Here is a 13652-nt window from a genome sequence, read left to right as displayed (position 1 = left end):
TCAGGGTATTTCCATCTTTCTCTCAGAGTGAGAAGGAAATGATTCCCATCAGACCACAGGAGTTGAGCAAATACTGGGATGGCACATGTTACCCTCTCCACTAGGCCACCTCCTTACTACTTGCAGTCCCACTCTTGTCATTTCTTTGGGCTTGGTGAGGAACCCTGCACAGAGCATCATGGGTCAGTGGATTAAATCCTGTTTAAGAAACAGAAATAAAAAATCAGAGCTAAGAAGTCCTTGATTAAGACATAAGAGAGTTTAGGCAGCTGGCATGCTTATCATAATGATGGGAATCTTCTCGAGTGGTGTTTAAGGACACTTCCCCAGTGGGAGTCTGTGAATATGATGAGCTCTTAAACAGGTAAACTAACATAACAGCTTGTGAACTTTCTGAGCACAGGTGTTGTGCATCTGATTTAGTCAGGCTGCTAAGAACAACCAATATGTTCAAAGGTCATCCACCCTTAACATTGTTTAATAGCACCTCAGTGCAGCCTTGAGCTTCTTTGATGGGTCACTCCTGTTTCCATGTGAAGTTTCTAGCATTGCTTTAATGCATTAACAAACTGGGAGAAGAGGGCTTCCTGTTAAGTTTGGTGGGGTGTCTGTGTTTGTATTTGTATTTTCTCATTGGTCTTTCCGACCTTAAGGATTCTATGATTCAGTGTGTCTGTGACTTCTTAATGGTTGGAGGTGATTATACAGAAAAGTGTGAAGAAAACCTGGAGGCAGGATCTGCCATCCAGAGGCACGTAACAGGAAAGAAGCTCTTCACTAAAATTAAAAGAGCTTTTCAAAAGCACATCTCTGGTCCTCTTACTTGTCTCCATGGAGATTAAAAAGTGGAAAAAACTCTTTTTATTCTGTTGCCTTGTGCTCAATTATATAATTCAAGCAGCATTTAAGTATTGATACAAGAAGGTCCACAAAAATCTTGGAAAGATGACACTAAAATAAAGAAAATGCCTACAGCTAAAGAGCTAGCCTTTGTTTGAATCCTTTCAAGCAAAATCTAGCTTTCCCTCTCCTTTCACTAACATAAACATGAGAAAACCATACAGCCATGCACATCACCACAAGCTGTAAGGATCAGCATGTCAGAATGCTTAAAGTAGACAAAAGGATAACATACATGGGAGGACAGAAGAGTCCAAGATGAAAAAATCTTAGAAGTAAGCCATTGCTGACTGCCTACAAAACAAGACTGACTACTGTCTGCACCAAAGATACAGACCCTCATATCTATGAAGACCTCACTTATATGAAGAGGCCGTCGGATTTCATGGAGCTCCTTATGTAAGAGAAGACTGCTCCAGTGTAAGAGCAAGGACCCAAACTCATCCCTGCAGATCTCGCCGTTGAACTAATCAGAGCTCCGCTGTCCTGTTGATACATGAGGGATAATCATTCACATGAATAAAGTTGCATGCTTAGCTTTCAGGACTATTCTCTTTCAGTTGTCATGAACTGATGATGCTTAGCAGCAGTTTTATAAAATGAAGTTAACAGATTTTATTTTTTTTAAGCGATGTTGCAATTTCCCCCTTGGTCAAATTTAACAGACTAAGAAATATTTCTTAGTGAGACAGTAAAATTTCTTGCAAGAATTTTGTTACAGATTAAAAGTCAAGCCCATAGCTTAATACGAGACAGTGAAGGAGCTAATAAAGCAACCAAACTCGAAAAAACTATGCTCTTGGCCTTTGTTAAGGACCACAGACTCATGGGCTGGCACTCACTGTATATCAAATTGTGCGTGTTTACAGCATTTTGCAGGAATTTCATCAAAGTACAAAATCCAACTGGAGAAAACACTGAAAGGAATGTAAGAGTCTCACACCTTCCTGATCTTTGTGTTGGCTTTAATAGGCTTATAATCATTAAACTTAACAAAAACAGTCTTCCCAGGTTTGCATTGCTTTCATCTTAGTTTTTAACCATTGTGATGTTCCTCCCGGCTGTTACATGACATGCCAACATAAAAAAAGCAGAAGCACAATTGTTTTCTTTGTGCTCCTCTCTCTTAATCTGCAAAACAGATGCAGTGAGTGCACTAGCCACTCCAGATTGCTTTCAGCAAAAAACATAACTTTGGCAGGTTAGTACTAGTTAAGGGGCATATGGTTTGCTAGTCTCTGTGGAAAGATAGCCATAAGTCAGCCAGCAAATTCAGATTCTTATAATTAACAACAGACAAACATTTGGCTAAAAATTCATGAGGTTTTTTTTGTTTGTTTGTTTGTTTTGTTTTGTTTTTGCATGGTTTTCTAACCATTTATCCTCCTCTCTTTTTTAGAAAAGAAGAAAACCCACACAACTATGTGATTGATGGAGTAAATTATGTTGCAATTATCATAACGATGTCCTTGTTATTGTTTCAGAAAAATGTTTGTTTTTTACTACCACCCTCCTCTGATTTGACATGAATTTAAAGATGAAATGAAATAAATCTAGATTATTATAAATCATAATTTGGGGACAGTCTTTTTTTTTGAGTGAAGCCAAGCATGCTTGTACTTTACAAACCATTCAGCAAGAAATTCAGCAATACTCGTCTTGGTATGAAAAAGCTGACTTCAGAAGCTAAGCCAACTACTCAACTTGTATATACTTTTCATTACCTTTCAGGGGAATCACATACATTCTTCAAGAGCCCAGCTTGCCCTATTGCATTAGTCCTAATCAAGAAATTATGGAGCTTTAAATCTTCACACTGTGAGGGACAAAGTACATACCTTGCAAGAAAAAAAATGCCATTATTTCCTGACCAATATGTTTGTGGCATTAGTGCTCAGGTTCAGAAAATCACTTAATCATATGATATTTTTTTACATCTCTGTGTAAGAGCAAGCAGAGCTTCAGCAAAACCCTTGAGCACATACTCCACTTTAGATGCTTGCCCATAAGCCTGGTACAGCCAATACACAGCATCTCCAAAAGGTACAGGGAAGGTGCTTTTTCTCACTTTCATCACAGCTGCTTTTCTCCAATTAGCAGATGCCAGCCTTACTATCATTAAGGTTGGAAAAGTTCACTAAGATTGTCTAGTCTGACCATTGGCTCATCACCATCATGACCTCTGGCCGTGTCCATCAGTGCTACATCCACACAGTTCTTGAACACTTCCAGAGACAACAGAAGAGGGAGCTCATCACAGGGGAGCCTGCATCTCACTGTGCCAGCACAGGCTTCCAGAATCCTATGGAACTCTGAGATTTCTGTTGCTGGGATCCTGTCAAGCCCCATAAGCTTCAAGGCCGGCCAGCCAGCCAGCCAGCCAGCCATGAAGGGACATGAAATGGGTGCTGAAGTCCACAGCAGAATCTGATAACCCAAACCTGGAACCTTCTGTCAGCAGAAGGTCTTAGATCTCACAAACTGTTCTCAGGTAGAACAAGTTCTCTGCAATATAGAAACGCCCTTCTGGTCATTAAATACTCAAGGCCCCCCACTGCAGTAGGTAAAAGTGAATGTATGCTGAACCTGTTGGAATGAGGACTTGTTCAAGAGAGCAAGAAGAACCTCCATCTTTCTTGTACGAAAGGGTGGACAAACACTCAGGCTGTAGGACTTAGCAATCCTGGCAAGGACAAAAGAGCCCTATATCTCCAATGAATTCTTCCTGCTGCTGTCAAAGGGATGAGATCTGCCATTGCCAGAGGAGGGCCTTCACGTGCTCCCCATTTCTCCACCTCCTGCTCTCCAGCAGGACCCACATGCTCCACATAATTCAGCTCCTGCCTCACCTCCCTGGGGCTCTGGCACAGGCATAGACAGCAGAAAATAGCCATTTTGCTGCTTCTCCACCCATCCGGCTTTACCCACCCAGGTGGCTGCTTACTCTGCTGACTAAATTAATCCCTAAGGAGCTCTATACTGGCATCACTGCAGCCCCCCAGTGCCCAGGCACACTCTCCAGTGGCTGCTCACCCCCTGCTGTAGTAGTTTGCAGCAGCCCCACACAGTGTCTGGCTGCAAGCTTTCCCCCAGGAACAAGAGGCCACAGGAGGTTCCACAGGAGGTGTAAGACAGTCTATTTCCAAGCAAGCATCAGAGCACAGTGAACCTGGAGTCCTAAGAGGATCCATGCAACCCTGTGAGATGCTCCATCCTTCTCACCCAGGTGAACATCAGAGCAGCTAAGGGCCTATTCTGTTGCTCATCCCTATCTAACAGTGCAGGGGACTGCATTCCCAGGGAGTAACAAGTCTTCCTATTAAAAGCTAAGGCAAAGAAGGCATTCAGTACTTCAGCCTTATCCCGATTCTTGGTCATCAAGCTGCCCTCAGCATCCATTGCACACTAGAAACAATATCTGGTTGAGTTTTTCTCTCTCTCTTATTTTTTCTTTTTTTTTTTTTTTTTAGTGCAAGCCACATATATCATATATGCTCAAACAGAGGCTAGCAAAGCAGGAACTGACTGACACTGATGTCTCAGAGCTCTGCCACTAGGATAGTAATAACTAGATTCTTTCACAGGCTTTTCTACTCTATTTTAACAATTCATGAAGATTTGATGCGATTAATAAAGATTTGATGCAGTACTGTACTTAAAAGTGCAGTAGAAATTTGAGAGCATGAAAGAACCAAAGAACAGCCCATGCCGGCTCAGAGCACAAATCCATCTATTTTAATGTCTTGCACTGGAAACATCCAACAGGATAAATCCAGACAGAACTACAAAAACAAGAGAAGTATATATTATAACTCCTTGATGTGCTTTCAGCCTTTAGCAAGCTACACCTGAGTTAGGCAGAGGATAGTTTTGTTGTTATTCCTTATGGCCCCCTGAAAGTTTTTGTTTTACCAATTTGTTTCATCACTTTCTGATGCCTGTCAAGGCTTGTGGCAGCATTCTACCTCCATTTGCTGTCCGTTAGTGTCCACCTGGAATGTTCTCAGAGAGCATTATTCCCAAATTCGTCCTTGCATTGTAAGCTGTAGTGCAAATACTTTCTCTTGCCCATACTTCTTAGAGAACTTTGTGTCCTTTATTCAGAATGAATTGGCTAGACCCACTGCTTCCTTTCCACAGGAAAGCTCTTACCAAAGAGTGGTTGGCAGAAGACACCCCAAGAAAGACTTATTGCTGGACAAGGACAAATCAGGCACTCTCCACTGTCTGGCCTGCTCATTGCTTTCCCACTGGTGGTCCCACATCTCCATGCAGCAGCACACAGGTGACTCCCAGGGAGGGGACCAGCTGGAGAAGCCAGGAAGCTGGAGAGCACACAATGAGATGGAAGCCACAGCTGTGAAAGTTCATTCACACTCCAAATAAAAACTGTGTTTTATCACCTATCAAGAGGATCCTGTTACAAAAGCCAGGATTCTGCAGTCCAAGGATGGAGCTGCACTCATGCCAACATACTTCCTCTCCTGAAAACCTCAGGTCTTGCTGGCAGTTGCCTGGCCAGTGTCCTTCTTCCTCCCACCTGACCTCCTCTTCCTCCAGCATGCCATGAACCTACACAATAAATTACTTATTTAGTCAGACAACACAGACTCCCAGCACGCTGCTGTACATCAACAGCAAATGTTATTCGCGTTCTCAGTTGCTCATTAAGAGAAAAGCCAGGTCAAGATTTTGCTGTTTTTTTGTTTTCTGTTTTTTTTCCAGTTTCTGTTTCCAAAATACCTAATAATAAAACATTAGTTACATTCAAAATGATTCACGCGTAAGCTTAATTTTGAAGGGGAGAGAAGCAGCATGCAATAGAAAAGGCAGCCCTCATGGTATGCTAGCTCCACAGCAACATTACAGTCCTCATAACAACCTGGCTGGCTCAGCTATCTCCATCCTTCTCCCTGGTACTGTTTCCCACTGCTCTTTAATAAAACACTCATCTTTGTACCCTAAATCCCTAATTCCTTCTGTTCCGCCATTTATCCTTTTGCCCCTCTCTCAGATGCTCCCCTCTGTCCACTCTGCCCATCCTCAAAGTGACCTGCTCATGCCAGGACTTGTATGACAGGCTCAGTCCATCTCAGAGAAGCCTGGTTGGTGTACCTAGCACATCTGTTCTCTGTCCCTAGACTACAGGTTAGTAAGGAATCTTCTCCCTGAAAAGCAAAATGTTTGTTTTCTGTTCCTCTGTCCCAGCAAAGGCTGTCCCCTTCTCATACAGTCTGGGTATTTTTCATAGAATCACAGAATCATTTGAGTTAGAAGGGACCTTTAAATACCATCTGGTTCAGCCCAGGTGCTCAGAGCCCTGTTCAGCCTGACCTTGAGTGTCTCCAGGGATGGGGAATCCACTATCACTGTGGACAACCTGTTGCTGTGCTTTTTACCATACTGAACTCCTGCTACTGCAGAAATTGAGAACACTCATGGCCCACTTGGCCAAACATGATGCTGTTCTGTGGCACACTGCACTCTGACAGCTTTTGGAGTGGGCCTGGTACAGGCAGCAGCTCTCAAACTTTGCTTTGCAGACACTGTTTAAAGGTTTGTCAGCGGACAAGAAGCATTCCTCCCCAACTTCAAGGGGATCTGCTAAAGGACACTTTATATGCCATATGCCACACTTGCAAATAGGCAACTCCATTGCAGTTTCAGGGATCTAAACACTGGAACAGCATGAAAACTCCAGCACAGGAGGTTGGAGGTGGCTTGTACCCATGGCTGGTAAATGGTGAATAAAACCTCTTCTGAAGCAGAAGTTTGTATGGCTACCAGATGTATCTGCAATGGCTTTCTGTCTCTCCTAAGCTTCCAAATTGCACTGCCCTCCTTTCCCCTGTGCTGAGCAACTGCAAAGAATCAAAGATCCAGGAAGTATTTCAAACTAATTAGAGAAAATTGTCAACAAACACTGACTGAGTTATAAACTGAGAATCTATCATTATCCTGAATGATGGATGGCAGAAAGCAATGGACTGAGAACATGTAGAATTAATTTGCTTTATCTTGAGCCAGTTAAAATTGATTTGTTTAAAAATGTCACTGTTCTTCTTTTCAGACAGCCCCACTTTAGGCAGAAAGTACTAATAGTCTGCCTGTTGTACAGCTAGGACCACTCTGCACACGTATGGATGTTGTGCCAGCAGAACGGGCTGCAGTGCCCAGCACTCCTCCACACCTTTCAGCAGAGAATCTCAGCCCTTCTCCAAGCACTGCTGGAGTCGGAGCATTTGCCAAAGGCAAAATGAGAACAAAAAGCCCTCCTCTGTCCAGCCACTCCCTGCCCGTCTCCCTCCCGAACTGCACAAAAAAAACCCAAAACTCAGTTATTCTGTGTGTGAATAAAACATGTTTGTTTGTGTACTTTTGTACAGCGGAGCTGCAGAATTCAGCTAAATACATCCCTGATCTGTGAGAAACTAAGCACAAGTGCTCTCATTTCCCCCCTCAGACATCTCTTTGAATGAACTTCCCCTTCTGAGCCATCCATTCATTTCCCCGAGGCTACGTTGCTCCTTAAAAGTAATGCAATGTCCTAAGTATGGTAGAGCAAACCTTTTTTGAAGGAACAGAGAGCAAAAAACTGGAAAGACCATGTATCTGTCAAAGCCTAGTAAGTCCAACATCACAAATTTCTTTCCCTGACTTGCTTTTGTCCATTATTCTTTGACTTAGAGTGAGTCTTTCCAGGGCATTGCTACACTTTGTAAGGCCATGCCTAATTTTCAGATGCTGGGTTGCCATGGGGATTTCGCAGCATCCAAAATATGGGAGCCTCAGTTCCCACAAAGAGGCATGAGAGCAGCATGCCTTCAAGCAAGAGCCACAAAGTGCAGGTTGCTGAGCCAGCCACGGGAGTGCCAAAAACATGAGTATGTCTCAATCTTGACCCTCTCCAGGACTTAGATGCCATCAGCAGTTTTCAGAAAAGCCCTCTCCCTGGCAAAGCCAGCTAAAGCCTTCTCAGCTGTGTCAGCAAAACTGAAATTTGCTGCCCCAAAGCTAAGGAGCATGTGGAGGGAAGGGGCAGACAAAGGGGCAGCGCTAGATGGAGAATCAGCTAGAGACTGGAAATCCAGGGTTTGCTTGTCCTGCTATTGAGGAAGACAAATGGACAGTGATTCTTGCCGGCAGGATTGTTGCAGTCCCAGACAATCAGACTCCTTCCTAAGAGCAGCAGCATCCTGCCCAGTCTTTCTGAAGCTGACAAAAAGAACAGCGGGGAACTTTGCCCTTTCCTTCCTCCCAGATACACTGCTGCCCCAAATGCCTCCAACAGCTGCCTGTGCCTGGTCTTCCTATTCAATATACAAATAGTAATAACACTACAGTGTGCAGTCGGGCTCCTCTAACTATTGCCTGAAAAGCTGAGCTGGGGTCTTACAGGGTATGTCTGTAGTGTCAGACACAGTGACTGACTGTATGCCAGCTCTGCCCATGCCAGGAGAGTGCAAGCCAGTAGAAGTCTCAGCCCCATGCCACCACTGATCACAGGACTGCTCCTCCCTCACACATCCAAGAGTAGAGCAGGTCTCCTTACCACAGACACAGCTCTTATCCAATGCACAGAAATGCCTCATGAGTCTGGCTTAGGTACAGCCAGCTGTGAAAGACAGAACTGGTTTTCTTTTGTTGTCTCAAAGCTTGCTTTCGTGAGGCCTATCTGGTGATAAGACTCTGACAGGCGACTGCTAACTATCCAGGAGGGTGAATGATGGTTGTTATCATACCATCCCTGCTTAGGACTGTAAAGATAAGCAGGAACAAGACAAGCTGTCTTTTCCAGGGGTGCTGTTAGGAGGAGCAGACCCCTGCAGAAGGTGGTAAATCTTGTGTCAGGCAACAGAGACCTCCAACCCTTGCTGGCTTATCTGTGGGGCAGGAATGTCAGAAAAGTTAGTTTTAAATCTTCTTACAAAGAAGCGTTTGTTAAGAAGAAGAAGAACCCCCACCGAAATGGGGGATAAAAGACCCTCGCTAAACTGGGGACTTTGGAGACAAACTCCCAAAGACACCTTTGACGGAGAATTCCCTAAGGGGGAAACTTCGTCGGAAGAACCCCCGGGACCGGCTTGCTGCGGAGCTCCCTGGCTGTCTCCCATCCCCTGCGGCGATCAGACGAGTTCCTGAGATCAACGGACCTACTGTGTACCTCGCTGGACCCACGGTGGTGACTATCTCTTTCGCTCTCTGCAAAGACTCCTTGCTTACATTTCCTACTTTTTCTATCGCCTACCTTCCCTTCCCCATCTCCCTAAAAATAGCTAGGACTTTAATACTTTAATAAACTGGTTGGACCAACATTTGAACCGTTGCTTCTTAATCTCATGCCGGGTATACACATATCAAAGAACCTTGCCTCCCTCCTACAAATTGGAGCGAGACATTTTTATTGGCGTAGTCGGCAGGATACCCGCCGTGAGAGTGTTGTCCTCCCAGACATAGTCTGAAACTTTTCTGTGTGCACCTCCTGGAGTTGCAAGGAGCGACAGTTTTGTGTAACTTAGATGTGAGCACCTCTCCAGGAAGACCGCTCCATATTCTGAAATTTTACTGCTTATGTGTTTACCTCTCGGGGACGTATGAATTAATTTTGACTATTTGCTCTTGTTTTATACGTGTGTGCCTCCTCGGGAAGACTATTTCGCATTTTTGTGGTTTAAGTATCTAGTAACGTATTTTTGGAATTTGAAAGTTTTGTGTGTGCACCTCTTGGGGAAGTGAGGAAGTAGTTTTTTGACGTTTGTGCCTCTCCAAGAAGTATATTCCCTTTCACTGAAGTCTAGAAAGTTGTTTAAGAAACCTAGAAGTGTATTGTTGTCTAGGTGTGGCGTTTGGTGTTCTCATTACGGCCTTGCAGGGAAGTGAGGAGTGATTTGCGTGTAAGCGTTTCCCTTTGAAAGTGTTGTTTGAGCCTCTTTGTCTCCGCACAAAGAAAAGGAATAGCGATTTGAGTATTTACTTTTGGTTAATAGGTGTGTGCTCCCCTGGGGAGGGGTAAGCAGTTAAGTGTACCTTCTCCTCCCTTAGTGTGTGTCCTTTAGGGTATTGAAAAATGAGTGATAGTATTGTCGCCACGAAAAGTGAAGATGTGTTATTTGACCTTTTAGAAAAGCATGGTGCTCGACCCTCTTTATCAGGGGTGGATTGGGCACGACAAAATTGGTATAACATGCAGAGTGTTTCAGACCGTATTAGTGTTCTGCAAAGGAATGCTCGTTGCCGAGCTGGAAAAGGAAAATCGTTTATTTGTGCAGTATTGGGTTCTGCTCTGGTTGCTGCTATAGAATTCCGAGACCAGCAGCTTAAAGCTGAAAACCAAACTATAGAATCTCTGCAAGAATTAGTTCGGACTCTGCAGAAACAGACAGAGGAGCTCAAAAAGCAATTAGAATATGAGAAACATGATGCAGCCCTTTTACTAGAGGCTCTGAAGGAACAATTAAGGTGTAGGGAGAATACCGACAGTGTTGTTCATAATTTGCCTCAAGAAAAAATCTACCCTCTAGAAGGACTGAAAGAAATAAAGTCCAGACTTAACAAATTAGAGGACTTGCCAGCCCAATTGCGTCCTTTGATAAAAACTGAATATACGTTTGATAACAGTGAGGATCCAGACCCTCAAATGAATGTTAAAGAAGTTCCCTTCTCTGCCACTGAATTAGCTAAACTGAGAAAAGATTTTAGCCGCTCTCCAAAAGAATCTGAAACAGAGTATGTATGGAGGGTTAGTCTCACTGGAGGAGACCAAATAATGTTAACTGAAAAGGAAGCTGAAGGTTATTGGGGGCCAGGAGTATTTTTAACTACTGGTAACAACCGTGCTCCCTGGTCCCTAACACAGAGGGCTGCCTATTGGGCAGGCGGTCTTAACCCTTTAGAAAGGGGAGACCCCCTCGCCATTACTGGAACAGTTGATCAATTAGTGGAAAGTGTCCAAAAGGCTGCTTGTCTGCAAATGATGTATGATAGAAAGCTGCAGCCACACCATGAATCACCTATGATGATGCCTGTTGATCCTGAAAGGATGACTCCTTTAATTAGGGGGCTTCCAGAATCACTGAAACCCATAGGCATACAACTGCAAGGAAAGATACAGGCTGTGCCTCAGGGAGAAAGAACCCGGGCAGCATTAGAAGGAGTTGTAACCTCTAACCATCTGCAGTCAGGACATAAAGTATGGACATGGGGGGAGGTTGCCCAAGAATTAATTAACTACGGGAGAAAATATGGGCCGGTGATTTCTTCCACCAGTAAATTTGAAACAAAAGGAGTGAGGCGTGCAGTGGCCAATTCAACCCCTCCACTATCCAGACTAGAGAACAATGAATCTAAAGGGGTCTCATTTTCTATGAAACCAAGTGGGCGAAATATAGATCATAAACGTAATAATCTTTGGACACTAGGCTGGCAGAAGGGCATTCCACGAGACTTAATGAATGGATTATCTACTGACAGGTTAGAGAAGTTAGTTAATGGATGGCCGAACCAAAAGCTCGAAAAGAGCAACCGCCTAACTCCGAGTGCCCCCTCTTTGGAATCAGCCCAGATGCTAGGGCCACAGGAAAACTAATACCTTCGCTCCTCTCAAGTGAGCGGGGGGGCGAAGGTTGGATGCACATTAGAAAGCTCACAACAAAAGGAAATGACCTGTTAATCACATGTATTGTTGAACCTAGACTAGTTCCTCTGACATTTCTGGTAGATACAGGAGCACAAATTTCTGCTATTAAAACAGAAGATGCTGACCGTGCTGGTGTAACCCCTTCTCGCAGGAAAATGTTTGTAGCAGATGCAATGGGTGGCATACATTCTCAAGCCATGGCAATGAGTTAGGTATCAAAGTATATGATGATCTCAGCCGACAGCGGAGGTCTATTGATACCTCCCTAACAAGTGGTAGTGGCCAGACTTGGGGCAAAGATGATTGGCCCCCTCAACGTATAATCAAATACTATGGGCCAGCTACCTGGAATCCCAGTGAAATAATTAACGGTGCTCGAGAACCTATTTATAACTTGAACCGCATCATCAGATTACAGGCAGTCCTTGAAATCATTACTAACGAAACAGCTTATGCGCTTGACCTCCTTGCAGATCAAGCCACACAGATGCGAACAGCGATTCTCCAACACCGTATGGTTCTCGATTACTTACTAGCTGAAGAAGGTGGTGTCTGTGGCAAATTGAATGATTCCAATTGTTGTCTGAAAATTGATGACAACGGTGAAATTGTTAAGCAAATTGCCCAGGGTATAAGGAAAATAGCCCATGTTCCTGTCCAAACCTGGAAAAACCTAGATACAGACCTCTTTTCCTGGCTTCCAGGTGGCCCATGGGTGAAACATATTCTATTTTATCTATTATGTGTTGTTGTAACTCTTATGTTTGTTCCTTGTATGATTCCATGTTTTATTACACTTATACAGCGCGTGGTATCCTCTATGTACTTTATGACTGTTTCGACTGATGAAGAAGTAGTCCAACAGATCAGGGCAACATTTGTAACCAAGCCCAAAAAATCCTTTATAGCAATTGTGTAACATTTAATTCCCCCATATCACCTATCCCGCTTTTCCCTTATGCTTACTTTTTTTTTTTTTTTTCCTTTCCTCACCACCGTGAATGGTCATTTGCGCATCAATTTCAAGCAACCTTTGAGCCACGGGGTGGTGTGAAAGACAGAACTGGTTTTCTTTTGTTGTCTCAAAGCTTGCTTTCGTGAGGCCTATCTGGTGATAAGACTCTGACAGGCGACTGCTAACTATCCAGGAGGGTGAATGATGGTTGTTATCATACCATCCCTGCTTAGGACTGTAAAGATAAGCAGGAACAAGACAAGCTGTCTTTTCCAGGGGTGCTGTTAGGAGGAGCAGACCCCTGCAGAAGGTGGTAAATCTTGTGTCAGGCAACAGAGACCTCCAACCCTTGCTGGCTTATCTGTGGGGCAGGAATGTCAGAAAAGTTAGTTTTAAATCTTCTTACAAAGAAGCGTTTGTTAAGAAGAAGAAGAACCCCCACCGAAATGGGGGATAAAAGACCCTCGCTAAACTGGGGACTTTGGAGACAAACTCCCAAAGACACCTTTGACGGAGAATTCCCTAAGGGGGAAACTTCGTCGGAAGAACCCCCGGGACCGGCTTGCTGCGGAGCTCCCTGGCTGTCTCCCATCCCCTGCGGCGATCAGACGAGTTCCTGAGATCAACGGACCTACTGTGTACCTCGCTGGACCCACGGTGGTGACTATCTCTTTCGCTCTCTGCAAAGACTCCTTGCTTACATTTCCTACTTTTTCTATCGCCTACCTTCCCTTCCCCATCTCCCTAAAAATAGCTAGGACTTTAATACTTTAATAAACTGGTTGGACCAACATTTGAACCGTTGCTTCTTAATCTCATGCCGGGTATACACATATCAAAGAACCTTGCCTCCCTCCTACAAATTGGAGCGAGACACCAGCTTGGTGACTGCATGAACTTCAGGGAGGCTGGGCATGAGATAGAAGTCCCAGCAGGAAAGTATTACTGCCATAATGCTCAAAAATAGCAACTTAACTGCTTTCTTATCAGAGATGCAGATGAACTCAGACTTCAGCTGCCCCTGTGGCAACTTAGTAGGGGAAGTACATTTTGAATCCAAACATTTACACTGAAATTCAGGCAGATGTGTTCCACCTGGGCTGCCCAGTTGAGCTTGGTCTGGCTGATAAGCACATAGCATCAAGGATTTTATCAACATTT

At 44.1% G+C, this 13652-nt stretch overlaps 1 protein-coding gene across 1 annotated transcript; it reads left to right on the top strand.

The window, feature by feature from the left end:
• Positions 1-5619: 5619 nt before the first annotated feature.
• On the top strand, positions 5620-13306 carry LOC146762591 (uncharacterized). The gene has a single exon (XM_085547862.1). The coding sequence runs from the start codon at positions 9968-9970 to the stop codon at positions 11483-11485; it is 1518 nt and encodes a 505-aa protein (XP_085403988.1). The 5' UTR covers positions 5620-9967; the 3' UTR covers positions 11486-13306.
• Positions 13307-13652: the final 346 nt, after the last annotated feature.

The sequence above is a fragment of the Coturnix japonica genome, chromosome 1, assembly GCF_054131305.1.
Source record: "Coturnix japonica strain WE chromosome 1, WE-NBRP24, whole genome shotgun sequence".
NCBI lineage: Eukaryota > Metazoa > Chordata > Aves > Galliformes > Phasianidae > Coturnix > Coturnix japonica.
This window is presented reverse-complemented; position numbering and strand designations above follow the sequence as displayed.